General features: G+C 37.1%; 1 protein-coding gene across 2 annotated transcripts in view; it reads right to left on the bottom strand.

Moving 5' to 3' along the window:
* SDK1 (sidekick cell adhesion molecule 1) overlaps window positions 1-24,486 on the bottom strand; it is a 360,897-nt gene that overhangs the window by 252,433 nt on the left and 83,978 nt on the right. For both annotated transcript variants that reach the window (XM_015876860.2, XM_015876861.2), the window contains 3 exons: window positions 12,432-12,591; window positions 7,533-7,639; window positions 4,551-4,698 (listed from right to left, as the gene is read on the bottom strand). In XM_015876860.2, coding sequence (XP_015732346.1) covers window positions 4,551-4,698; window positions 7,533-7,639; window positions 12,432-12,591 — 415 coding nt within the window. The remainder of the gene's footprint in view (window positions 1-4,550; window positions 4,699-7,532; window positions 7,640-12,431; window positions 12,592-24,486) is intronic.

Raw genomic sequence — 24,486 nt, 5'->3', positions numbered from 1 at the left:
TTACCTTAACAGATGGTAAGTAAGTCTGTCCTAGCTTTGCTTATTTGCAGGGTATTATAAGCATCCAAAGCCAAAGCAAGGTATATTTGAGGGTTTCTTGTGCCTAACATGTTTTCCTTCCACAATCTGTCAGCACATTTAGTATCTATCAGAGCTAGTAATGACCACATACATTCAAATGCCTAATGAAGTGTTCTTACTGCAAAAAAAATAGATATTCATGTAAACCTAAAGGCAAAGCAATTCATCTTCACTGTCTGGCAGGACAGAGTGCATTTATGAAGAATTTGGGTTCATTTGCAGTTAACTAAGTGACAAAATGTCCACCTAGCTAAAAGGGATGCCCCAAAACTGATTTTAAATGACAAAAATAAACTTTTTATTTTGCATCAGACAGCATTCCACTAGCAAAAGACATATGAAGTAATATTTATCTATCTGCAACTTGCTAGGGGGGAAAGGATTTCACTGTAGGAAGTCACTGAGGATAGTAAAAATTTCTTTATGACTGAGATTTCTTTATGGCTCTTCTTAAAGAATGACCAACAATTCATTTATTGACTGCTGGATCAAACCTTTTCGGTTATGAAGTTCTTCACATGGATAAACAGTAGAATTAATTAATTAAAAGCTAGGATTTAATTCCTCACTATCGATGCTGAAAGGCAATTGCAGACCTGCAAAGTGCCACTGTCATTTGTGTCCCTCCAAGGTACCATACATGCCTGGTGTGAAGGAAGGGCAATGCCCTCTGCTCTGAAGTCTGATGAAGCACACCCAGGGAAGGCAACCTGATGACATCACATCTCAGAGCAGCGATTTCTTTTGATGCAGTTACCTTGAGGGAAGTTATTGTTTTCTGTAGGATGCTAGGGGAAACAGATGGAATCATCCCATCAGTCAAGTCCCTGGATAATAGCTCTGTTCTTATTCCACATTAGTCTGTTCAAGTATTTGGAAAACATTCATCTGTCAAAGTGTAATGTGAACTATTTTTTAAGTATCCTTGGAAATTTTTCACATCACATAATACTAAAAACCATCCCCAAATCTAACTCTTCTCCTTACTTAATCTCTCTTGCTGCTGCTCACATTCTCTTCTGATGATCCAGGAACATCCTTTTAAAATACCGAATTGAGATTTGGTGAAAGATAATGCACAAAAGCCAAAATGAATACACATGAATGCTGTGCTAAGTAGGAGAAGAAACATTTAGGACTTAAATTTTTAAATACATGCCATCATGTCACACTCTCTGCTGCAGATACATTACTCAGCCTAAGTTGGAAACTATGTCAACAACTGCATGAGTACGAGCAGGTTTTTTGCTTCATATTCATATATTGTACAGGGATCTGCTGGCTTTATATTTTTATCCATCTAGGAGGAATTTGTCACAAAAAGGATCACATAAAAAAAATTAACACCCATTATTCTTACATCAAGGCACCAGCACTGCTAAAATGAGAACTAACATACAGCTCTTTGCTGCAAATTTCCATCCGTTAAACAGAATATGCAATGTGGAAATAATAATAATAATCTGGGTCTCAGAAGTAATTTTCTCCCGCCAAATATCGTATCTGTGCATCTTCACAGAGTAAGAATACCACTCTGAATTTCCTTCATAAAAGACCGAAACCAAAGCCACCCATTGAATCAATTCTTCTGCCCTTAGCCTAAATAACAGGTACTCTTCTGCTTAGTGATCATTAAGAGAATCAGAATTACAAGTCTGCTCCTTCCCATCATCAGAACTCATTAAATAGCAAGGCAAGGTATAGATAGAATATTAGAATCCATAAAGTAATTATTTGTTCTTTGTTAGAGTCTTCCTCGATATATTTGTCAAATATCCTAAAATCTTGTGACAATTCAGAAATACACCTTCTGTTATCTTAGCTCCATAGAAATACACTGCTGTTGAAATGAATAGCTGACAGAACCTCTCCCACTAAATATCCTAAATACCAATAAATACTAAGAAAGACATCAGCATTACCCTAGGACTGCTCTATGTAAACCCTTGTTGCAGAGCCAACTGAGTCTTGTTCCTTGAAACAGTTTAAAGACAGTTCTGTGTGGGGGTTTGCTGCTTTTTTTCCCCCCTAGAACTACTCCTCTTTCATATTTATCACTCAGTTAGAACCCAACATGTCCTCTATCTCCCCTTCCATATCAATGAAATTAGTTCAATCCAATGGTAACAACAGCCGTGCATCCCTATGTAAATAAGCCTTGGGATCCCTAACACCTCTTTCTTCTGTTACAGTATGACTGTGTACACCTTAAGGCTCTTCTCATCTTTAACACTGCTTGTTTCATCAGTCTGAACACACAGCAGCCATGTCACCCTTGGAAATCATTACTGTAGCTGACAGAGTAGCTGATTGATGTGGCCAAATCATTGTAAGCTTGTTTAAGAGGATTAAAAAAGCTTTATATTGATTTAGCGATATAAGGTACTTTTAATCAGTTTAAAGAGCATCTACACAAGGTGGCTGCATCAATTGAACTGTTGTTTAGCAGGTGATCCAATGAGACATGCATCTACCCAACTGGATCACCTGCTAAATACATCACTTCGACTGCTACACCTCTGGTGTACAGAATAGCTGGAAGTGCAGTTTCCACCAGAGAAGAAACAGAGTTATGGTAAGACAAATGCATTTCTCACACATTTATGTGCATTGTGTGTTTCAGTCTCCAGGTATTCTTTAGAGCAGCTCCACTGGCTGCCAGAACATCGCAGCAACAAGTGAGTGCTGTATGGTTCTTCTAATACTGTCAGGTGGCTGCAGACCAACTGCACAGACTTGCAAAGGTGATTGGTGTGAGTACCATAAATCTGCCACTTCCTGAGCTTATCCAGCTCACTGTATAAGATACATCAAGCTTCCAAGGAGGTTCACCTTCTCAGTGTGTGTATTTCTGCAAGAATAAGTAAAATTAGAAGTCCTATAATTCCTTTCAGACAATATTTCTGATTAGGGAGGTTTTAGGTATATTCTGCTCCTACCACAGAACAGAATTCAGTGCTATAAATTACAAGTGACTTTACCACAAAAATCCCAACTTTCTTGAAGTAAAAGTGAAGCATCATATGTGAAAACAACGGTTTAAACCTAACAAATATTTGACACACACAGCTCTACTTGCATTTTCCCTGTACTGTAAGATAACCCATATAAATCTCATCTTCAGACCCTGCATATTTGTCTGGGTCATTCTGCACTGTTTCCCAATGACTGCTCCCAATAAACTGCCTGATATCTGGGCAACAAATTTTTTTCAGTCTGCATATAGACATGTATATATATATATATATTTAAATACTGTATTGTCAGCATTGAGAAAAGAAAATGTGTAACATTTGGTATTGTAACAAATTGTAGGAGTGAAGGAAGGAGATTCATAATGGATATTAACTCAGGATTTGTAACTTTGCTTTCTCAAAGAGATTGCCCAGCAACACACTGTTTCAGCTTCCAGCTTGTTTCCCATCAAATTACTATTAAACCACTCATAAATTATTACGCAGTTGCTTCACATCCTTGCAATACCAATTTTAACAGTTTCAAAGAGCCTGTAATACCAGAGTTCACATTTAGAAAATGCACATGAGTAGCAGTAAAATATGCAGTACGGATTAATAAAATCAGAATCCAACAAGAGTTCTCTCTCTCTAATATAAAGTCTAAAGACTCAGCAACCTTTCTGGATCTTTGCAATATCCCATTACCATCAGATGCTGGCATGTCTGTCCCTTGGAGTGCATGAAAATGTACTGCACAGTTAAAAATAACCACCAATATTCTTGGCATTTCAGCTGTTTCTTATAAATCAGGAAAGTAAGAGAAATATTTTACGTATCGGAAGCTATATGTAATACATATACGTACACACATGTTTATAATCATATATTCAATAACTTTGCAACTCCTATGTTCTCTAAATAAGCATGAATTACAAACACAGAATGGCCTTGTGACTACTTCAGAACAGAATAAACGAGCACACCTTGAGATAATAGCTAATCACGGTGCAAGAACTCTGCCATTACTGGGTGAGCTACTAATTAGTCAAAAGAGAAATAAAACTGTCATTTAGGCTAAAAAGATAAGGAAAAATAAGCAATATTTAAAACTTTATGGTGAGGAAAACATTATTAAGCATGGCTCTCAGTGAAAAGCTCATAGTAAAAAAGAAAAATCTCAGTATTCATTTAGTCCACTCAAGTAAATATAATTGAGACATGAGCATTTACTTTCCTAAAACGTATCATGAAAATGAATAGCAAGAAGGAAGTGCATACCCACTCCGTTATGCTGCACCAGGACCATTAAAACCACATGAATTATTTTGTCAAAGTGCTTAGGAAGTTCAGAGATGGTCTTAAAATAGCCATTTATCTCCAACTTAGTATGAACAAGGCTACTTTACTCTCTTTAAACCTTAATTAGTGTATTTAAAAAGTAAGTTATGTTATCAAAGGTAATTAATCACATTTTAGGGTGGGTTTTTTTTCTTGAGATTAAAATTGACTTACATTCTGCTGCTAGGAATAATCTTGTGCCCGTCTCTAAACCATGTCACTTGTGGTCTTGGATAGCTGAAGATGTGCATGAAGTTAAGAACTGCAGCTTCTCCTTCAGGCACTGTTTTTTTCTGGTTCGTGTCCATGAAATTTCCCATGTCTGCAAAGTAAAAAATAAAGCATATACATATTTATAGTCCTGGAAGTTCTTTTCTCATCCTCCATTTCATTTCAGTAGTCAGTGAATTAAATGTGTTTTACCACATTGTTGTGTGCATTGCTATAATTAGTCAACACTGAACAACAAATAATGAGACAGCACTTATTAACACACACTGGATGAGCAGTAAGGTATAAGGCCAAGACAAGTGCTGTAAAGGCACACAAGTCAACTTTACAGAATGGCCAAAGTGAGTTTTGATCTTTTTGCTTGTTTTCTATTGATGACAGTGTCCTACTGCGTTTTTGATTGGGTTTATCTTCTGCTTCTTTTCTTTATGTTCTTTTTAAAGAGTACTTTACTTCCTACTCTTCCAGCACACGAAAGCTTTGTGCCATACAAAGGAATGCAAGTGGCGTGTATAACTTGATGAATTTCTGCTCACCAAATATTTTTTATCACAAGTATTATCACAATACTTTTCCTTCTATCCATATCTAAACAAACAGGCAGCTGCATAATTTGTAGTCATCCATGTAAAGTCAGATCTACATAAGGAAGCCATTATACACAAATGCATATCAAACTAACAAGACCAGCAATGTTGGTAGCTATTAGTCCTTCTGGCTATATGCCGTGATTCAAATAGATCTCTGTCATTTACAAAAACATCAGTACTATTAAAAAGGAGCTTTTAGCAAAAAAATATCAATGGAAGAGAGAAAACTACAACTGCAGAACTCCTGTCTCTGAAGGCTTCATTTCATAGGTAAGTTCATGTATCTATTGATTCCTTGTTAAAAATGTAGCAAACATATTTTCTCTTGTTCTTCTTCTGTCTTTTGTGTCTTATTTCTATCCATTAAAATAAACAGGGCTTTAGGCTCCCACTTATTCATCCTCCAAAGAACTTCTATGCATTTTAATTTGCTTTAAACTAGGAAACTGATGTAAACAACTACCCTGATTTCTGCCTCTGAAACTTTCTGGATTGTTTTTATTTTAGGGACCACTGGGCTCAGCGATGTGCTCTGGGGCAAAGGGATGCGAGGGAGATGGAAACAGAATACACTACCAGATCTTTGGATGGAAGGAGATGAGAAAAGAGAGAACAAAAGCTGGAATTAAAAACACGTGGTATTTTAAAGGTTTCACTATACTTTGTAATTTTCAAGTAATTTATTCAGACCCTGTCAGCATTGTACTGCCTCTGTTGCTCCGTATTTCTTACAGCTGTAATCAGATCACCTACGTGAAGCTTCGAACCATGTAGGTGGATCCAATTAACTTCACTGTCATATGGTTATTGTAGACTTCATAATTCAAAAGTTTTAAACCCATTCTGTAATTAAGATTTATTCAACAGCTTTCTTAACAGTATCTGTTCCCATTCAGTTAAATCATATATTAGAACATGTTAACAACATAGTTTAATTTACCAAATTCCCTGTTATATAAGAGGACAAGGGTGGAAAAAAAAACAAACCTCAGGTTGTAGAACATTTTAATCTGTGTGAATGCTGTGCCAATCTGATGGACAAGTTTCACAATAGAAGCAATATAGGTCACGATAGGATCAAGACGGTAGATCTCCTAGGTCATTTAAGATCTGCTTTGCTTTGTTTCCATGGCATTGTTAGTGAAAATAAATAAATTAATAAGCTGCTTAACTCAGAGAGAGAAATCTTAACAGAGAGCTTTCTAGCCTTGCTCAGCAATGCAGAACTACAAGTTAAATGGGTGTGGGCGGCGAATTTTAAGAGCAGAAAAGTAAACAATTGCACTTCTTTCCTTCTCAAGAAGAACCAAGAATATGGACATCTATAAAAAATATCTGGAGGAACAAAGGACCTCGCTGAAAATCTTTCCCTCCTTCAGAAGGGAATAAAGTTATCTTTTCAAGAGACAGAATTCTTTGGCGGCAGCATCAAGGTAAAGTACTCCTGTGCCACTTTCTCACCACCATTCCCACAAGTGCTACCTCACCAATCGCTCCTTCTGCTATAGCAGCGCAACTGCCTGTGCAGCTGCATACAGAACCAGATGGTGGGGGAATGAACCACTTTAACAAACCCTACAAGAAAACAAGCACAGGTTTCATACTTGAAAAACAAAAGGCTTAATTGTACTGTTATTTCCAAGCAACTCACTTGGGTAACATTTTCTATATGTTAAACTTAATAAATAAATAAATAAATAAATAAATAAATGGAGTAGGCAATCATTTTTAAGCCATAGTAATTAGCACTAAATCCTCAGAATAAGTTCAATATAATCAAATGGAAGTTAGATGTGAAATTAGAAGTCAGCTCTGAGAAACTCTGCTCAGTCTGAAGAGGTACGAACATTGAAACATGTTTAGAACAGACAGTTTTGGCTCAGAAACAACCAGTTTTGTAGCATAAGAATTATGATCTGAAAGCTTCATGGAGCTGTTCTCTTTCAGGTAGCCTCTCCTTTCTTCTAGGATTTCATTCCTTTTTGGATTTTGTTTTGTTTTTTTAATCATTATTATTTAGTGCTATCTGGCCTTCGTTAATCCCTGCATATTTATGGAAGAGCACAATAGTTTTCTCTCATCCTACAGCTATCTCCACATGATCTCCTTTTCTTAGCTTTGAATAGCTGCAGTCTTCTCTAAAGACTTGATATTGCACCACTTGGAGTTTGTTTCCCAAAATATAGCTCACATTAAGTGTGAAGCTCCTCGTAATGTAATAATTTTGAAATTAATATTATATGTAATACATTCTCAGACTAACAAATCTTACTGGTACCCACAAAAAGAATCAGTTAGTTAACGATTTGACAGAGTAACTTCTATCCAAACCTACATGCCACTTGAACTTCAGATCTTCTTTGCAGCAATGCCCCCATCCTGTTTCGCACAATGCATTGATAAAAGCCAGCATCAGATCTCTGCAAAGCTGGAATGATGTACCTGTAAGAAAGAATGCAGAATTGTAATACACTTCCTTCCCACATGCAGATCAGTGCTACTTTCTGTGGCACTTGATAATATTCTGTGAATACTTATTTTACACATAGTCTGAAAGGCATGTTTATTTTTTTCTTAAGAACAGCACTCAGTTTCTGCTTTATGACCACAGTGTCCTCTTTGTCTTTAAAATTACTGAAACATAAAAAGACTTTTGAGAAATACAATTTATAAACACTAATAAGCCTCCATAATTTCTCCTGAAATGTAGACTTAAATGCTTTTATTAGTTTTATCTACCTTCGTTCATAATGCAAAGATGCCTGGTGTTTTATTCTGAGGTGGCACAAGAAGGCTGCCAACTAAACATAGGCAGCAGGAAGCCTCGCAAGAACTATCAAAGCTCTGCAATGAAGTGTTTATTACACTGCACAACCAAAGAGCACTGAAAAAGACGGTGCAGTGTACATTGTATTTGCTATGCCCTTTGATTTGCTCAAGAAGTCACTTATTCCACTACTGCTCACCTTCCTCATTCAGCTACATCTGATTACTCAACATGAAAATGAGCTGATGAGCACAGTTTTAATGTGAATAAAACACAAGAATAATATAGATAATCCTGCATTAAGCAAACATTAATCAAAGCACATACTCCCCCTGGTCACCTTCTGGAGATATTATGGCGGGATTAATGAAAGTCTTTATGAAAAGATAAGGAAAAATAATACCACCGAATTTTAATCTTTGATATTTAATTCCACTAAAAGAAAGGATCTCTTTCCATACTCACACATACTATACACACCCACATACAGAGCAGCTAATATGTGAACAGGATCAGACAGCATAAAAAACAAAGGATAGAGAAGAAATCTAATTTAAGTGATAAATGAAGTCTATCATCACTGCATTATAATCACAAAGACAATACAGCAAATAGGTCAAACAACCTAAAGCAGTAAATAAAACTAGAGCCCAATGCCACCAGCAAATGGCACCAGTGTAATCTGGCTTCCTGAGGATGAGTTATGGGCACCTGTGCTGTCCACCTGCCTGTGTGCCTGTGCTGACTCCTCCTGACCTGCTCTGGTGCAACCAGCAAATTTCCTTCAGGGATTATGACAATTTGTACTGGAAAGATAAGACAGATTCACAACCCTGCTCCATCCGGGGGCACTAAGCTGGACAAACAGCAAAGAAATACTTGCTGTTCAGTGAGTAGATATAACCCTAAATTTAACACGCTGCCTTGCCTGATGAGTGTGACACAGGAAACAGAAAATAGGTGAAAATAAAGGGAATAGGATAGGAATCAAGACAACATATGGCTCCCCTGACTTCCTTCCAGAATAATTTCCACTGACAGCAGATGACTGCTGCAAAGCATCGCTAGCAAAAATAAAAAATAAAGACTCTGACAAGTAAATATTGATAATTCATTTTAACAGCTAATATTACCACACTTGATACTGTACTTGGCTAAAATTAATTCTTATGCTTGTCTACAGAGCCAAAATTAAAGGTTTATTTCTTTGCTCCTCATCTATATCAAGACAATAACATCGAGTTACTTCTTCTTCCACTAGGATAAAACAAATCAATTAGATCAGAAACCTCCTACATTAGTGTTCTTTTCTAACTTACTGATGTTTCAGCAGAAAACATTCATAATACCTTGCCTGAAGTAAAGAAAACCTTTTGGCAGAAAAGCTTTTAAAAGTTTGCATGAAAATCTCATCTATCTTGAGAATTCCAGCACAGCTTCACAGTAGACCTACCAGCTCATAATGTGTAGGAAAGGCAAACAAATGGCACATCCTGGAACATGGATTTCGAAATTGGATGACACAGGGTTTTTTTTCTGGATGATAGTGGAATGGGTCAAAGAAAGAGGAAGCGAGAGCTTGAAAAACATTTTGAAAGGATGCTCTGTGAGATGGGAAGCAACAAGGAAGAATGTAGTAAGACTTCTAAGGGAAGAAGGGACTTGAAAGGAAATTAAACTGATTTAGCTGTTGTGCTGCTCATGTTTGGGATGAAAAGGAAGAATGGTAAAGAAACAAATATGATGCAGCCCTATCACATAGGACCTTAAAAGAAAAAAACTGATTTGAGGCTGAGAATGAGCTCCTCAGAGAAGAAGCAACATAACCACTCAGCACTTGGTAGTTGTGCCAACTTCAGCTATTCAGAGCTCATTCGTTACTTGACTATTCAGAAGAATGTTCTATGCAAGAAATGGAAAAGATCGCAATTGTTCCTGAAGAGGAAAATCTGAGCTTGTACTGACAGACATCGGAGGAAAAGCTGATCTAGATTGGGGTTTTCCAGCTACAAATTTTAAAAGGCAATCATGGCAGGATTTCTCCTATCTAGAAAGGACTGATATTTGTTCTTCATCTAGGAGAAAACTAATGTTAGACATCGCCTTGGTTTCTAAAATTAATTAAACTAAAATCCTCAGGCAACTAAGGAAAATACAGACAATGCATTTGGTCCAGAACTTCATTCCACAGAAAACTAACGAACCAAGAAAACCAACCAACCAGCAGGGGAGAGGGGAGAATAAAAGAAGATAGTCACTGTCTGAACTTTGAATACTCTCAACTTACAAATACAGTCGAAATTGCTACTCTAGTCAGCAATATTGATTTGTTTTCGCTACATGCATCTCAGATCACAAAGAATTTATAAGGTTGGTTTATAAATTCTTAATATAGACACATATGCACAGTCACTATAAAGGCCAGGCTGTGTGCATAATCAGCATCTTTGTACAAAAAAAAAGCCGTTCACTGGGGGGTCACCAACATCAAAATGCAAAGACTTCAATTAGTTCTTTACTCAGTTGGTGTGTTATAATAAGCTTGGAATATTTTCCTCATGTTACAATATAGGCATTACTTTAAAACACAATAGGTAATATCAATTACTGAACATATATGATTGATGATTCAACATGTAGCCAGTCAGACAAGAAAGAATCATGCATTTAAGCAGAATATTTACCTAGGAGCTGCAGAACAAACAATTATGGGGGTCAAAGTTTAACTTCTGCAACCACAATTTTTATGTCTAAACATATTCTTTTCTTTCCTTTAACTCAACCCAGTGTACCTACGCCACATAATCCTTCTTAGAAGTATAAAGTTCTGTACTGCCACAGAATCAAGATCCTCTTTGGCTGCTCCCTGACTGAAGTAAGGAACTATAAATAAGTAGTATGGAGCAATGTCTAAATATTTTGTCAATGTTATTTTGCTATGAACTAGTAGCTTCCTATCTTTTTAATCACCTTCATAACAGATGTTTTAGTTACAAATGGAAAAAGAGAACCTCATTCCAATACACTCATTTTAACTTATACTGCAATACACTCCAAATTCCATGTTTTGAATCTCATTGAGCTTATTAGGGATGTGCACTTATGCAGTAAGTACCATGGCACTCTTAGTTTCGAAATGCCATACACTCCTGTTCAGATTTCCTGTTATTCTGAACTGTCTCTCAGTACTTGCACACCAGCTGAGCTTGAGTTCCAGCCTTTTCTTTTTGTTATCACTCCATAATCACGCATCTTGCCCCTGTCCAGTTACTTTTGGTTACTTTCTCAGCATCTTACATGGGTAGGAGCTGTTATCAGCTGCAAACTGCAATGGACTCAGCTGTTGTTATTCAAAACAACAGTGGCATTTATCCCAAGTGATGTTCAATTAACAGGGCTATTAGAGATCTTAATTATGGACTACCATGTATAACAGCATAGAATACTATAAAATTATCCACATTTTTATATCAATCTACGCTGCAATTTCTTCCTGTACTGATAGGAGAAAGTTTCCCTACTTCTTGTAATTATACTAAGAACAGAATTTAGCTTGCTCAGCTAAATACAAGTGCTATTACTAGAGGGTCCGCCTGTCATATACCTGAGTGTTAAAATTTCTGAATCCACCAGGTAATTCAACAAAACTTAAAAGCAGCACAGGAGTTGCATAAATATTAAATTTCTATAAGGTTATGGAAATCAGCAATTGCATAGGGGAGACCCAAGTAATGTTGCCATGAAGGAAAAGGCAGACAAATCTTGGCTGCTCTACACTTTGATGTTTGGCCAGCCATCTGCTTCCTATCAACAAAAACGTAGCTCTGATTAGCCACAGTGTGCTTCCTCTCTTGCCTAATGGGATGTGTTGAGGGAGTCAATGAGGTTCAGAGAACAAAGTGCATAATCACAAAAGAACAGTTTAACTATGAAATTTTCACATTCTCAGATGTGAAAATGAAAGTTACGCATGAAGTTTAAGATAGACCACATTCTTTTATTTCTACATCTTAATAAGAACGGATCTACTGATCTTAGAACCCTTCAAGGACAGGTAGTATATCGTACATAACATTTAACCAATGCCTCTTCTCCTTTCAGCATGCTATGAAAAAGCACCCAGAGCAGCAGAAAAAGACATCAAAGTGACCTTAAAAATTTTCAATCTCTAAAAAAAATCCCCTTTTTTATTCAGTAATATCTAAACAAATATCAGTAATATGCCTGCTCTATATTACGAGAATATATAAAACTTCAAAGCCAGCAAAATTATTGCTGGTACTAAAAAGTCTACGTTAGAAACTCTGTTTCGGAGTGTTAAACACATTCAACAAAGGCAGTTCTCTCAGACATCTTATTCATCTACAAAAAAAATGGTCTTTGTAATTAAAAACATTGTAAATACACCAGTTTGTTTGTTTGTTAACAATTATACTTAAAGAAGGCTATTTTATGGCTTTTATTTACTTGTATTCACTGGAGTAGGTGGTTATTTCGCTGTCGTTGTGTAACCACTTAAATTCCAAGGGCCAGCTGCCTTCAGCAAGGCAGGTAAGCACAAGTCGATTTCCTTCCAAGTGTATCTGGGGCAAGCCTGGTTCTGTCTTGAAGTATGGAGCAACATCATCTGAAACAGAAGCAAAACAGTTCTGTAAGTAAGTGCAGCATAAGACACCAATTATTTGCTCATTTTTTCCCTCAAAATGAGTAATATAACTACAACGTGACTCAGTAGACAAGGCTTACACTTTTATATTTATAACTGAGCTTCCTAGAAAACCTAATTCCCAAGTATACAAGGTCTCAACAACCTCAGTGTTTGTACATATTTAGAAGTAAAGTGCATATTCAGCCAAGATTTTGTCCACGTTTAGTACTTATACATCTACTGTGGTAGACAGCAAACAGCTCTATTAGTTTGTTTTGTGGGTTTTTTTCCCCCTTCTCTGTGAGGTTTAAATCCACTCAAAACTCTATTTTATTTTATTTTTTTTAATAGAAAGCAAAAGAATAATCTTGGATAGGAATGATTATCACAGCAGGAGAAGTCTCAGGGTAAATGAAGAACTTGGATGGAAAAAAAAGGGTTTAGAACAGAAGATCTCAAAGAATTGCAAGATGAGTGTATTTTTCAATATTACTGCTAACCAAAATGCTTTATTTACCCAAAAAGCACTAACAGATTTTGAGTTAGGATACTTTAATAATGTTCAAGGGTCATACGTAGTCTCAAACTTATTCTTCTGTGGATCACAAACATTCAAATTATTCCTAGCAGCATAATTCTCAACTGCTAAATTGCTATACCTACACTAACAAGCAGACTTATTACAGATTTAAGCCCACTGGGATGCACCCCTTAGTTGACTCTGGAAGATCAAGGCTTTCACACTTCACACCTCAAATTTCTACTTGCACTTTGTCAGAACCATAGACTGCTCATTTAAAAATTAACAAATGCCTTCTGTCATCAAACAAATGGGTCTGTCTGTGTGCGTGAGTAAAAATACACAAATGTTATGCTAAAAGCCTGAGATTTGATGCAAAATACAGAATAATAATACTATAGGCTGGCCTGTAAAGAGGATGTGAGGTCTCCTCCTTGCAGACAGATGCAGCCAAGTACACTGAGCAGGGCCACCCAGTGCTGTGTGCCCCACTGGGATCCAGTGGACCCAGAAGTTCTTTCTCAACACAGGCTATCACAGGATACTTTAAAAGTAGCACCACTGTTACTGACTTCTGGGAGACTCCCAGATTTGAGACAGACTGCCAGGAAAGATGCCAGGCTACCCTGTGAAAAATACATCGGCAGAGAGGTGCATCTGTATTTAAAGGGTTCCACTGCTGAGTTTAAATGACTAGCACTCTATTTACCTGCTCATATTGCAAGGGTCATGGAATGATGTCATTAATTGTTCTTCCTTGAAGGAAGCTGAACCATTCACAGTGAGATCACAACAAAGCTGGTATCCGCACTCTGAACCTCTACCCAGGTAACTCATTAATCCTCTTGTTCAGGGGTTTAAAAAACCTAACAGGACAGCATCTTTCATTGCTTCACTCTAAGTTATCCAACCTACACCTCTCAGTTTACATTTTTCCAAGTGCAACTGATTTACTCGAAAGGCAGCCTGCAGCCCACAGTCCTGTCATTCAGCCATACCTCTCTCACTCAAACAATCCCAAGGCTGTGATGCTGCAGCCCACTCAGAGCTCTCCCCCATTTAGAATACTACAATCAAGCTGGTATTACATGAAAATGGTTCTCAAAATTCAATCCAATTCTGTTATAAGATGAAATTGAATAGACCTACGGGAATATTTTGATAAAGAATATGCCATGCTTTATAAATTATCGCAGCTCTCTGGAAGATTTACTTAAAGCCTTGAAGTAATTTTATCTTCTCATCTCTTATTCCTGACTTCCTCATCAATCACATCCCATCAGTTTATCAAATTCAATTATATAATCAGAGCTTGCTAAATATTCACTGAAAGAAGAAATGAAAATAGTAAGCAAGGATTCCACGAAGGAAGGCTGCAATGAAGCTCTAACAACAACATTACGGCACAACGCTGCTCACTGTGTAGGTAGAAGATTCACATGGCATTGTGCAAACTTTACCTACAGGGGCAAGTTTGAGTGTTGTAGAGCATCACATGGAAACTGGAAAATCAGCAGGCATAACAAAAGCTATTTCAAAAAGAAAAGTACAAAAAAGGAGGAACTGGGATAGAGAACAAAGTGCATCCTTTAACAGGCATGGGATACTTGGACTTTCATATAATAGAGTCTCACTTAAGTCTAACTTTGGGCAATCAGCAGTTTTCAAGTCATATGGCTCTCAACTTTTATTCTCTTGAAAAAAATGGAGCAAAAAGATTTAAAAAAATACACTTGAGTCCTAGAAACAAGAGTAATAAAATAATGGAATTAGGGCTCTTAGCTAAGAGAGTTTCATGGCTATAAACATGCAAGCATTCTTATGTGCTGTTGCTTCCATCTGACTATAATGTGGGTTAACACTTCCAGCCTCTCTGGCTCTTCAGCTAGGCTGTCTTAAAGAGAAAAATAAAATGTCTGAGCTGCAAAGAGGAATAAAAGGATAAGATGCGTATCTGTGGGTACACACATCCAGCTTCTGCAGCTTTTCCAGCAAGTCTGCTTACCAAACACCAACATCCTGACTGGTATCCTTAAAAAGGACAATGTAGATTTATTTTCATGAAAATCTTAAGAAAAAAACATGACTGAATGTCAAAATTATCTCGATATTTGCTTTAAAACCTGTCTGCCTTGCTTTTGTGCATCGTTAAATGGAAAGTTACATTATACTGCCAGGTTAGCCTGTCTATTTGCTTTCCTAGCTACATGAAAAGCTTAGACGAATTTTATCTCAAAATATATTTTCAAGACCCAATTTGACAGTGCACATACACAGCTGGTTGCTTTAATGCTGACATTTAAACACACACACACAAAATTTTGCTATATGCATTTGCACCAGAAGATGTTTAGATTATGCATAAGAAAGAAATTTTTCTCTCACAGAGTGGTCAGGCACTGGAATGGCTGCCCACGGAGGTGGTGGAGTCACCATCCCTGGCAGCATTCAAGAGCCGTCTGGATGAGGAGCTACAAGAAATGCTTTAGTGGTTTGCTGTAGCAACAGTAATGGGACTACGGTTGGACTGGATGATCTTATAGGTCCTTTCCAACCTTGTAATTCTATGATTTGTTACCAGCTTCGGGCTTCTCTCCAAGCAGTTGAGGTTTGTCACAGGAGCTGAGAGCTCTCACTCTGTTCTCCCTGAAAATAACATTCAGGCACAAATTGACAAATAAACATTTATATTTGATCTTGAATACCCCAGAGATAAAAGGGAAGTTGTCAGACTCCAGAGAAGTATCATATCACCTACAGAGAAATACCATACCACCTACACCAGTAAACAGCACTGCAAATGCCCAGTTAGAATCTCAGTTATTTTTCCCCCAGAAATCTAGATACAATCACTTGGTTCATATCCTGAGAAAATGAGAAAGAGTTTTGCAGATGCTCAGAGAAGGGTTTTAGTGAGTACAGAGAACGTTAGCACATCCTCACAGCCGTTATTATTTGTCTTCATTAGATAAATCTATTCACAAATCATTTTAGGTGAGCCAGTATTGAATATTAAAAGTAGATTAACCTGTTCATAAATCAAATCAGAGGAAATACAGCTGAATCACTAATACATTTCATTTTACCATCCATTTCCATCACTCAGTTTACCCAACAGGCATGATATTGAAAACAATTTTTGGGCTGTGAAACTTTGCTTTGAACACCAGCAAAACCAAACCAATTTATTTATTAAAATGCACATCTGTAGTGATTCCTCTTCTTTGTTGTTTGGTCAAAGCATGATGCCCATTACCCATTTTCATACATGTATGTAAAGCCATGATCGGCTGACATAGATGATAATATCTCCGAGCAGTTTTGAAGGAAAATGAGACTACAAACACTCCATATGGAGGCACTGAAGTCCAGAAATACAACAATTAAGAAATGCATTTGCACTCCCTATTTGCAAGGAAAAGAGATGTGAGCTATCTTAAGTTAGGTTAATAACTGCCACAAAAAAAGCACCTTAGAGAACCTGTGTTGTACGTTACACAAAAGAGAAGTTAAAAAGGAAACAATCAGGAAGCTCACACTGTAGACACTCTTCTCAGCAGTCTAAGGAAAGTAAAAAGGTGAAACAAATGGACAAAAGAATTCCATCAAAATGATTCAAGTTCAGCCGTGGCATTCATAAGCCAATGCTTGGGACTGCACACAGTAATTGAGCGTGAGCTGCTCTGCCACTGATTGACAGCTGATAACTGTAACCTTCTGGGGAATCACAGCCGTTTTCTTTTTATTTATGGCTTGGATATGCAAAAGATTTTTCTCTTTTTCTATTTGAAATGATCCCAATTCCTGACACGTATACATGCATGTACTAGCTTCAAATCCAAGTTGTATTCTTCGATAGAATAAACTTCAATAGCTTATATAACATATGTATTTGTAAGAAGTACATGGTATATCTTGGGAAACATACCAGGAAGCAGAAATGAACTCGGATACATCTCAGTCAATCTTCTTTTTTATTTCAAACCTTCTAAAATGCATTCAAGTGGTGTGAAAGTTAGTATATGATCTATATGTAACTGTCAACATCAAACACACATTAGAGCACTGAGTCATTTTTACCGTATTGATTTGCAGTAAGGCTATTTTACCCAAAATATCGGTATTCGAGATTCAGATTTTCTTGGTTGGAAGTGTGACATAAATCACTAAATATAACAATTAAATTAAAATTGCATTGTACTACTTCATGCTAAGCCTGGATTTGGAAGGGCTGATGCATCATAGTGAATATTTCATTGAAGTACCAGGTTATTTATCAGATATACTGCCATGGTTCACAATTTTTGCACAGTAGTATAAAACATTTCCTTAAAATGGATTTCTTGAACTTTTATCAGAGACAATATCTGATTTCATATCAGAATAATACTGAAGCACGTGTACTTAAAACAGCATTTAAATAATCTGTTTCATAAAGTCAACTAAATGAGCCCACGTGGCCCTTTTTAGTTCTGCTATAGAGAAGGCAGATAATCTACTTGTTGAACACGTCTGCTATCATCTCTAAATGCAAGTAACTGCTGAGGTTGATGGATGATGCTTTTAAAGGTTTAATTAGGGATGGAATTAAATTGTTTTAGGACTCAGCAAGTTCTGTGAAGGAACCTGCATATTTCTAGAATAAGTGACATTTATTTCTTTTAAATGTACAGTCAATGGAAGACAAGATTTCAATAGGTAACTTTTTTTCATCTTGAATAGGTCAAATAACTAATTGGCTTGTCAGTTATTGGGTAATTGCCAATCATTTGTTTGATCTGGATAGAAGAAATATTGAAGTTAAGATTACGTACCTGTTGCACGCTATCCCAATAGGAAAACTAAACATTCTGTAATGTATAGATATGATTAGCTTTCAACAGCTCAGTACAATAGGAGTCCCAAGCGGCAAAGATAAGTGTTTCATACTGATAGTTAAGTTGATTTAATTAAAAGCTCACTTTTCCTTTTTTTTTTAAACTTCAAGCAGTGGTTCTTTCTCTCCTTTACAATTCCCCTCTTGTAACCACAAATTCCATATTGAATTCCTCATTTCTTAAACAGATGCTGTGCTTTACCAAAATCTTGATGAAAAGACAGTATTGTTTAAAAAACAAACATGACAGTTCCCTCGCACTTGTGCAATACTAAGGTATATATTCAGAAATGTGTTGCTTCAGGAAAATCTGCCTTGTTTTAAGGCAGAATTGTTTCATAACTTTATAAAACAACTGCATGTTTTATTTCCCTGCCTCTTTCCATTTTTCCCCACAAACTGCTGAAGAAACTACAAAAATAGCTTAGCATCACATACAAATATATGACAAGCAAAGGCCAGAGCAGTTTTGATGATTAAAAAAAGAATAATAACCTACTATGACTTGTTGCCTAAACCTCTTCAGACTTAACCTCTGCTGTTTATAAAATCTGCTCCCTAACGCTGTCATCTATTTAAAGACCATCCTTTCCATCACTACAGATTTCTTGAAGATATCTATTCCCTTTTGATAAACAGGGAAATAACTTTTTGAGGCTTTCAGCGTTTGAGCCGAAGTGAGACTAAAGGAAGGAGTGCCCACAAGAGCACAAAAGGAGCGGCCTGGATTCTGACAGAAAACATCATTCTCTATAACATTATTCCATTTCAAATTCCACATAACATGCTCTTGGTTATCCCCAGTGAGGAAAATTTTCCCACGTGCAACTGTATCACGTGTTTCTTAACACTGATTTCTTTAATAGACAAGAAGAAGAATGAGCCAATACCATTTTAACTGAGCCTCAAACAGCGTCTGCTACACTAACTCAGAGCCTGATCTCACAGTTGAATTTCTACATCTCATTCATTAGTTTCTCTTTCAAGCCTACTATAATATTGTTTAGTGGGCAATACGAATGGTAGGTAGACAGTTGGACTAGATGATCTCTGAGGTCTTTTCCAACCTTAATGATTCTTTCCGAGTCAGGACAAGGATAAAAAGGTGTTTTTTGTTTTTTTCTTCTGTACCAGAAGGTAATGACAACAGATCATACAATCATAGACTTATTGATCTATAAAACTGAAAATCAAGAACCAGAAGATTTCCTTCAGTTACACAAAGTATAATTCATTCTTTAAAAGGACTGCAGAATGATTCTTGGGAAATGTTTGTAAGCAAATCTGAAAGTCACAAAGTTTCTATGAGATGAAAAAGCACCACAGTGTAATCAAGCAGGTAAACAAATGGGAACCCATCAAGTATCAAAACCAAACAGAAAAGTTCCAAAGAAATCTACAACCTCTCTAGGCTGAATTGCTATCAAAGCACAACCTCCGTTCTTTTTATATTCTCTGAACACTTAGTGATGTTTACAGAGATTCGCGGAGCTCTCAAGGAAATAAGTTGTTAGAGTTTAAATCTCAGCACACAGCAGGAGGAAGGCTAAGACAGCCTTACAGAAAAAGAATCCAAGCAGAGCAGGATTTCCTTTACCACCTAGCTGCAATTGAAGCTACTGCTACACAATCTACACTCTCTGGCAGTTATAGGGCCAGCTCCAATTGCACTGCTATCTATGTAGATCCACTGAGTATTCCAAAAGACAGCAAGATGAAACCCTACAGACAAGTTAACAGATAAGATGCATTGTAAAGATGCATTCTACAACTCTGTCCCTAGTATAAGGAGAATTCCGAGCTGCTTTTGGGGAAGATTAATTAAATGCAAATGGTACACAGCTGATCAGTGGCTGGGAGAACCAGCACAAAATCACACATGCAACAGAAGGAGACAACAGCACAGTGCCAGCCTTGGAAAGGCACACAAGGTCACCTATGTATTATTTCAAGGAGAAAATTATTTCTAAATGGCAAAGTGGCCATGAATAACCATAAAAGATACAAACACATCTCTTTTGATGAAGGAGAGCGAATGGGAAATGATTTGCGCACAAACCTTTGTTCAACCACAACACCCACTCCTTACAGCTATTGTTACTTTGTTTACATGTAGCTTGTAATTTTCTTTTTTGCCCTTTAAACTTGAAAATGTAAATAGGCCTCTAAATTGGATAAGGCCTGTCTCAACGAACTCAATTCAAAGGATCTCAGTGGCGCTATTGAATTCAAGGGTGGTAAACGCACGACCGTATGCCACAGCAAACAGACACGAGATTGTTCACGTCCTTCTGTGATGCTGAATTAAGGCATAAAACACAATCAAAGCAGAGCCCAAAGTTCACAGAACTCAAGTCAAGTATTCCCATCACATTAAAGTCACTGTGCACCAGGCGCCCACTCAGTGCTCGAGTCAGGAACAGCAGGAGGCAGAGATCCCCGCACAGCTCCAAGCACCTCACCATGCAGGTTCTGCAGACAGGTGCCTAATGCTTGTAGCACACAAACAAGGAGACACAGCTTTGCAAACTTTCACGGAGGAGATCGGGCACCAATTAAAAGCCAGATCAAAGGCGCTTTGAAAGCCTGACATAAATTGGCTACATTAATTTTCCCTAATACCATCACTCATTTCTGCATCTTTTGCACTAAATCCTTTCAGAACTACCCAAGTGGAATCTTTTCACCACCTCAGGGATAATACAGGTATCTACTAAAGAGTTGAGAATTATTTTCACCAATACTGACAAAACATGTAATTTCTCCTTGTCAGAAGAAACCATTCACTGTTCTTGAAAACGTAACTCAGCTTGACACTTCTGAAGGCAAAAAAAAAAACAACAAAAAAAACAGTTTATTAATCTGGATATTTTATTAAATTTTCTTTTGGGGTTATAAATAAGCAGCAAGTTAATACCATTTTCAGCTTCTGACAGTTGTAATGTTAATTACATGTACTGTGTTTTATAAATCAATATTTTATGTAAGAAGTGTTACTTAACTTGCCAAGCGTAGCAATAGATCAATGCATTTACTGTTCTTGCTAACATTGATGGATGACATACATCAAAAGGATATGTAAAGGAAAAATAAGAGATTTATTTGTAAGTTAGACAGGGTTAAAACCGAGTTAGGTAGAGAGGGAGTTTAAATACTGTTTTGAAAACAATGTCATAACTTTATTAAGGTTTGTAAAGATGTGAATGACTTGTACCTCCCAAACTTTGTGTATGCATGTATATATATATATGGTTTTTTTACACTTCAGAACTATATTCCTTTGTTGGTTACACTGTAAACCTAAACATACTACTAGATAACGAGAAATAAACATAATCGATAATTACTATTGACAAAACAGCACATTCAATGTAATGCTTAATGCTTAAATGCTTAAAATTTCAAAGGATATACCACTAAGATGTGCATCATAAATCCAACTTAAAGACTGCATCCACCACACAGCGAACAATATGAAAAGAAATCACTGTGTTAAAAATCATTTTAAGTGCTTGCATGGCTGCATCCAAACAGCACAAATGGGCATACAGCTCAGTGTTATTAATATTCATTATTTATTTGTACCGTTTGTAGAGAACACATTAAGTATGTTAAAATAAGGAAGCTGTGTAACAACAGCACATCAATTAAATATTAAAACGCATTATCAGGTTGTGTGTGTATACACAGAATGTATAACTGAGCACTGAAGCAGGAGGAAAACTTGTTTTTCTTCTGTTACGGATAGATCTTTTCAGGAAAAAAATCATGACTACTCAATACATAATGTCAAAATCACAGTACAGAGCAAAACATCCCTTTATTTAAGATATTATCAAAACTTCCTCTTATAATAATAAATGGTTTCCAAAGCTTCAAAAAGTTAAGGCACGTGAACTTGCAGTGTTCCCTTTTGGAACCGATTCCTGTCTTGTTATGTTTTAGTGCAATTTATCAGACCAAAAAATAAAAAGACACCTCTGCATCATATCATCAAATCATGAATCTAAGCACAAGCAGACTGTATTGGATCCATTACTGTGAGCAACAGTCCCAAGGAATGATCACCATCTATTTCCTAGTTGTGTTAGCACATTTGTGAGCTAATTAATGAAAAAGAACAACTGAAAAAATAGCAGTCAAAGCCAAAGAAAAAGAAGCATTTAGAGAGCCTTCCATTAACCAGACTGAAAAAAGATTGAACTATTTAACAAACTCTTTTAAAGTAGAAGAAACAAAACTGTTTAGTCTACAAGACATGGCATCTCTTGGAGGGCAGTGAAGTAGCTGTAATGAGACTGCCAATTAAGTGAAGTCGGGAGATTGTCCTCCTAGTTCAAGTATTTTGTCTCAAATAATCAGCCAAATGATTTCCCTCCATAATTTGTTAAAATTAGCATAGGAATAGAAGAGCTTGGACTGAGAACAGTCAGGGAAGCTTGCTTTTCTAAGGTGAGCGGAAGCTGTAAAGGCCCCCAATCACTGCAGTAAGATAAGAACATCTTATCCCAGGGTAAAGTGCCAGATCTGCACCTTTCAGCTGTCTGTCCTGCTTGAAGGTTGGAATCAGATGAGGACGGGCTGAAGGCAGGAAACCCTGCAGAAGCACAGAGCCTGGTCACATCTCACTGGCACATACCAGTTGCCAAAGAAGAGAATCACCTGAGTCCTACATTCCACCAGTTACACCACATCATTAACCTACCCTCAATCAAAATCTGAAGCATCCAGCCAAATGAAGAATCAACCTCTGTTCTTTACTTTGAACTTGCATCTCCTGCCAATAATGAAGACACATTTGAGATGATGATGGAGAAAGCCTAAATCTTGATTCATGGAAACCCCTGTACCCTGTAGGAGGTGAGCCCTGGGCTGGTTTACAAGCTCTGCTTGCTGGGAAGCAATCTGCTGCCTTTGCTCCCTGCAGGATTTCACAAGTCTCTCCAGTCATCTGCTCTTGCTGCACAAACGCCCATACATCACCGTGCTGACAATCTAGAAACTGGACCAGATGGATGTATAACCCAAAACAGAGTTGTTTGTTAAATCTAAAAGCTATTAATCAAAACAATTTTCTTTATTAAATTCCGTGGGAGAAAGGGACAAATATATAGCTGCCATAGTACACAGGCTTACTGGGAGTGCATCACAGCACAAAGCAGCCCCAGGTTATCGTCATCAGGCTCCACCAGGGAAAAGTCTCAATACGTTCTTCCTAAAAAAAGCACATTAGTGCAGGACAAAGAAAGGAGGAAAGGGCATCTAAATGCTTTCCTTTAGTAGATAAGGTATGTTTTCTTTTTCCCCTACAGAGAAAATAATTACAGTCTTTGAAAGGGCTGGCAACTTCAGTTATTTTTAAACAAAGAACAGCTCTGTGCCTAACACGAGCACTAACTTGTTTTAGGAAAGCAACAGCTGACACTGGATCAACAACATTAACTTCAGCTTTCACCAGGCACCTAATGCCAACCCAGCTGGAAAACTACCTGGTTTTGAGGTTTAAGAGTCACAAATAACCTTTACTGCTCTCCCTCTTCTGCTTCTGTAATTCCTCACATGTTCATTCTCTATAGCGCTAAAAACATCAAAACAAATTTTCTGGTTTTCCAACATGAAACTTAACAATAAAATGATTTACATAGAATAGATATGAAATCATTTCAATGTTAATAAGGGAGAAAAAAACCTCATAAAAACAAATTAGAGAAATGCAGTCCTCTAGAAATACCTGGAAAATGGTTTCTTAACTGTTTAACAGGGATTTTTGAGAGTAAGGAAAATTCTGTGGCTATTACACACCAGCCTAAACCACACCTTGGAGACTGAGAGATCTGGAGGAGGCCACTGAGTTAGAAAACTGGTGTAATCCAACAGAGACCCACTGATACAGAACTTGATGCAAAGAAAGCTCATTCGACTTACTGAATCGAGACAGAAATCCACGTGATGCAATCAGTGCGGGGAGCATCACCATCCCAGGCACTTCTCTCCCTTTAACAAGGACAGCATGTGTGATGTTCCAGCTCTTATTCTTAAAAGAATGAGCAACTGAGTTGAATATACACATGCACAAACAGAGAATAGATTGGCCCCAAAAATATTTAACTTCCTGCAGCATATTCTAACTACCCAACATTCAGTATTTTAAGAGATTGTCACAAATACTTACTCAACATTTCTCAGAATTAGCACTTCCATTGACACACTTTATGCCAATGTCTGTTATTAGCATTGATTTTAGATGGCTTGTTGGCAGAGTAGACCTTCTGAAATACATGCTCAACCAGAAACTGTGCCTGACTGAAATGTTAGCACATTATTACTGGCTCATTAAGGAGCAAATTAGTTGTTTTTCTATTTGTTTAGCAACAGTCAACAGGTACTTATTTTTAAATGGTTTTAATGTGGAAACATTAAATTAACATGTTCTGTGCTTATAGGAAACATTTATTGGACAAAGGCCAATCCCACCAGT

This window comes from Coturnix japonica, chromosome 14, assembly GCF_001577835.2.
Source record: "Coturnix japonica isolate 7356 chromosome 14, Coturnix japonica 2.1, whole genome shotgun sequence".
Taxonomy (NCBI): domain Eukaryota; kingdom Metazoa; phylum Chordata; class Aves; order Galliformes; family Phasianidae; genus Coturnix; species Coturnix japonica.
This window is presented reverse-complemented; position numbering and strand designations above follow the sequence as displayed.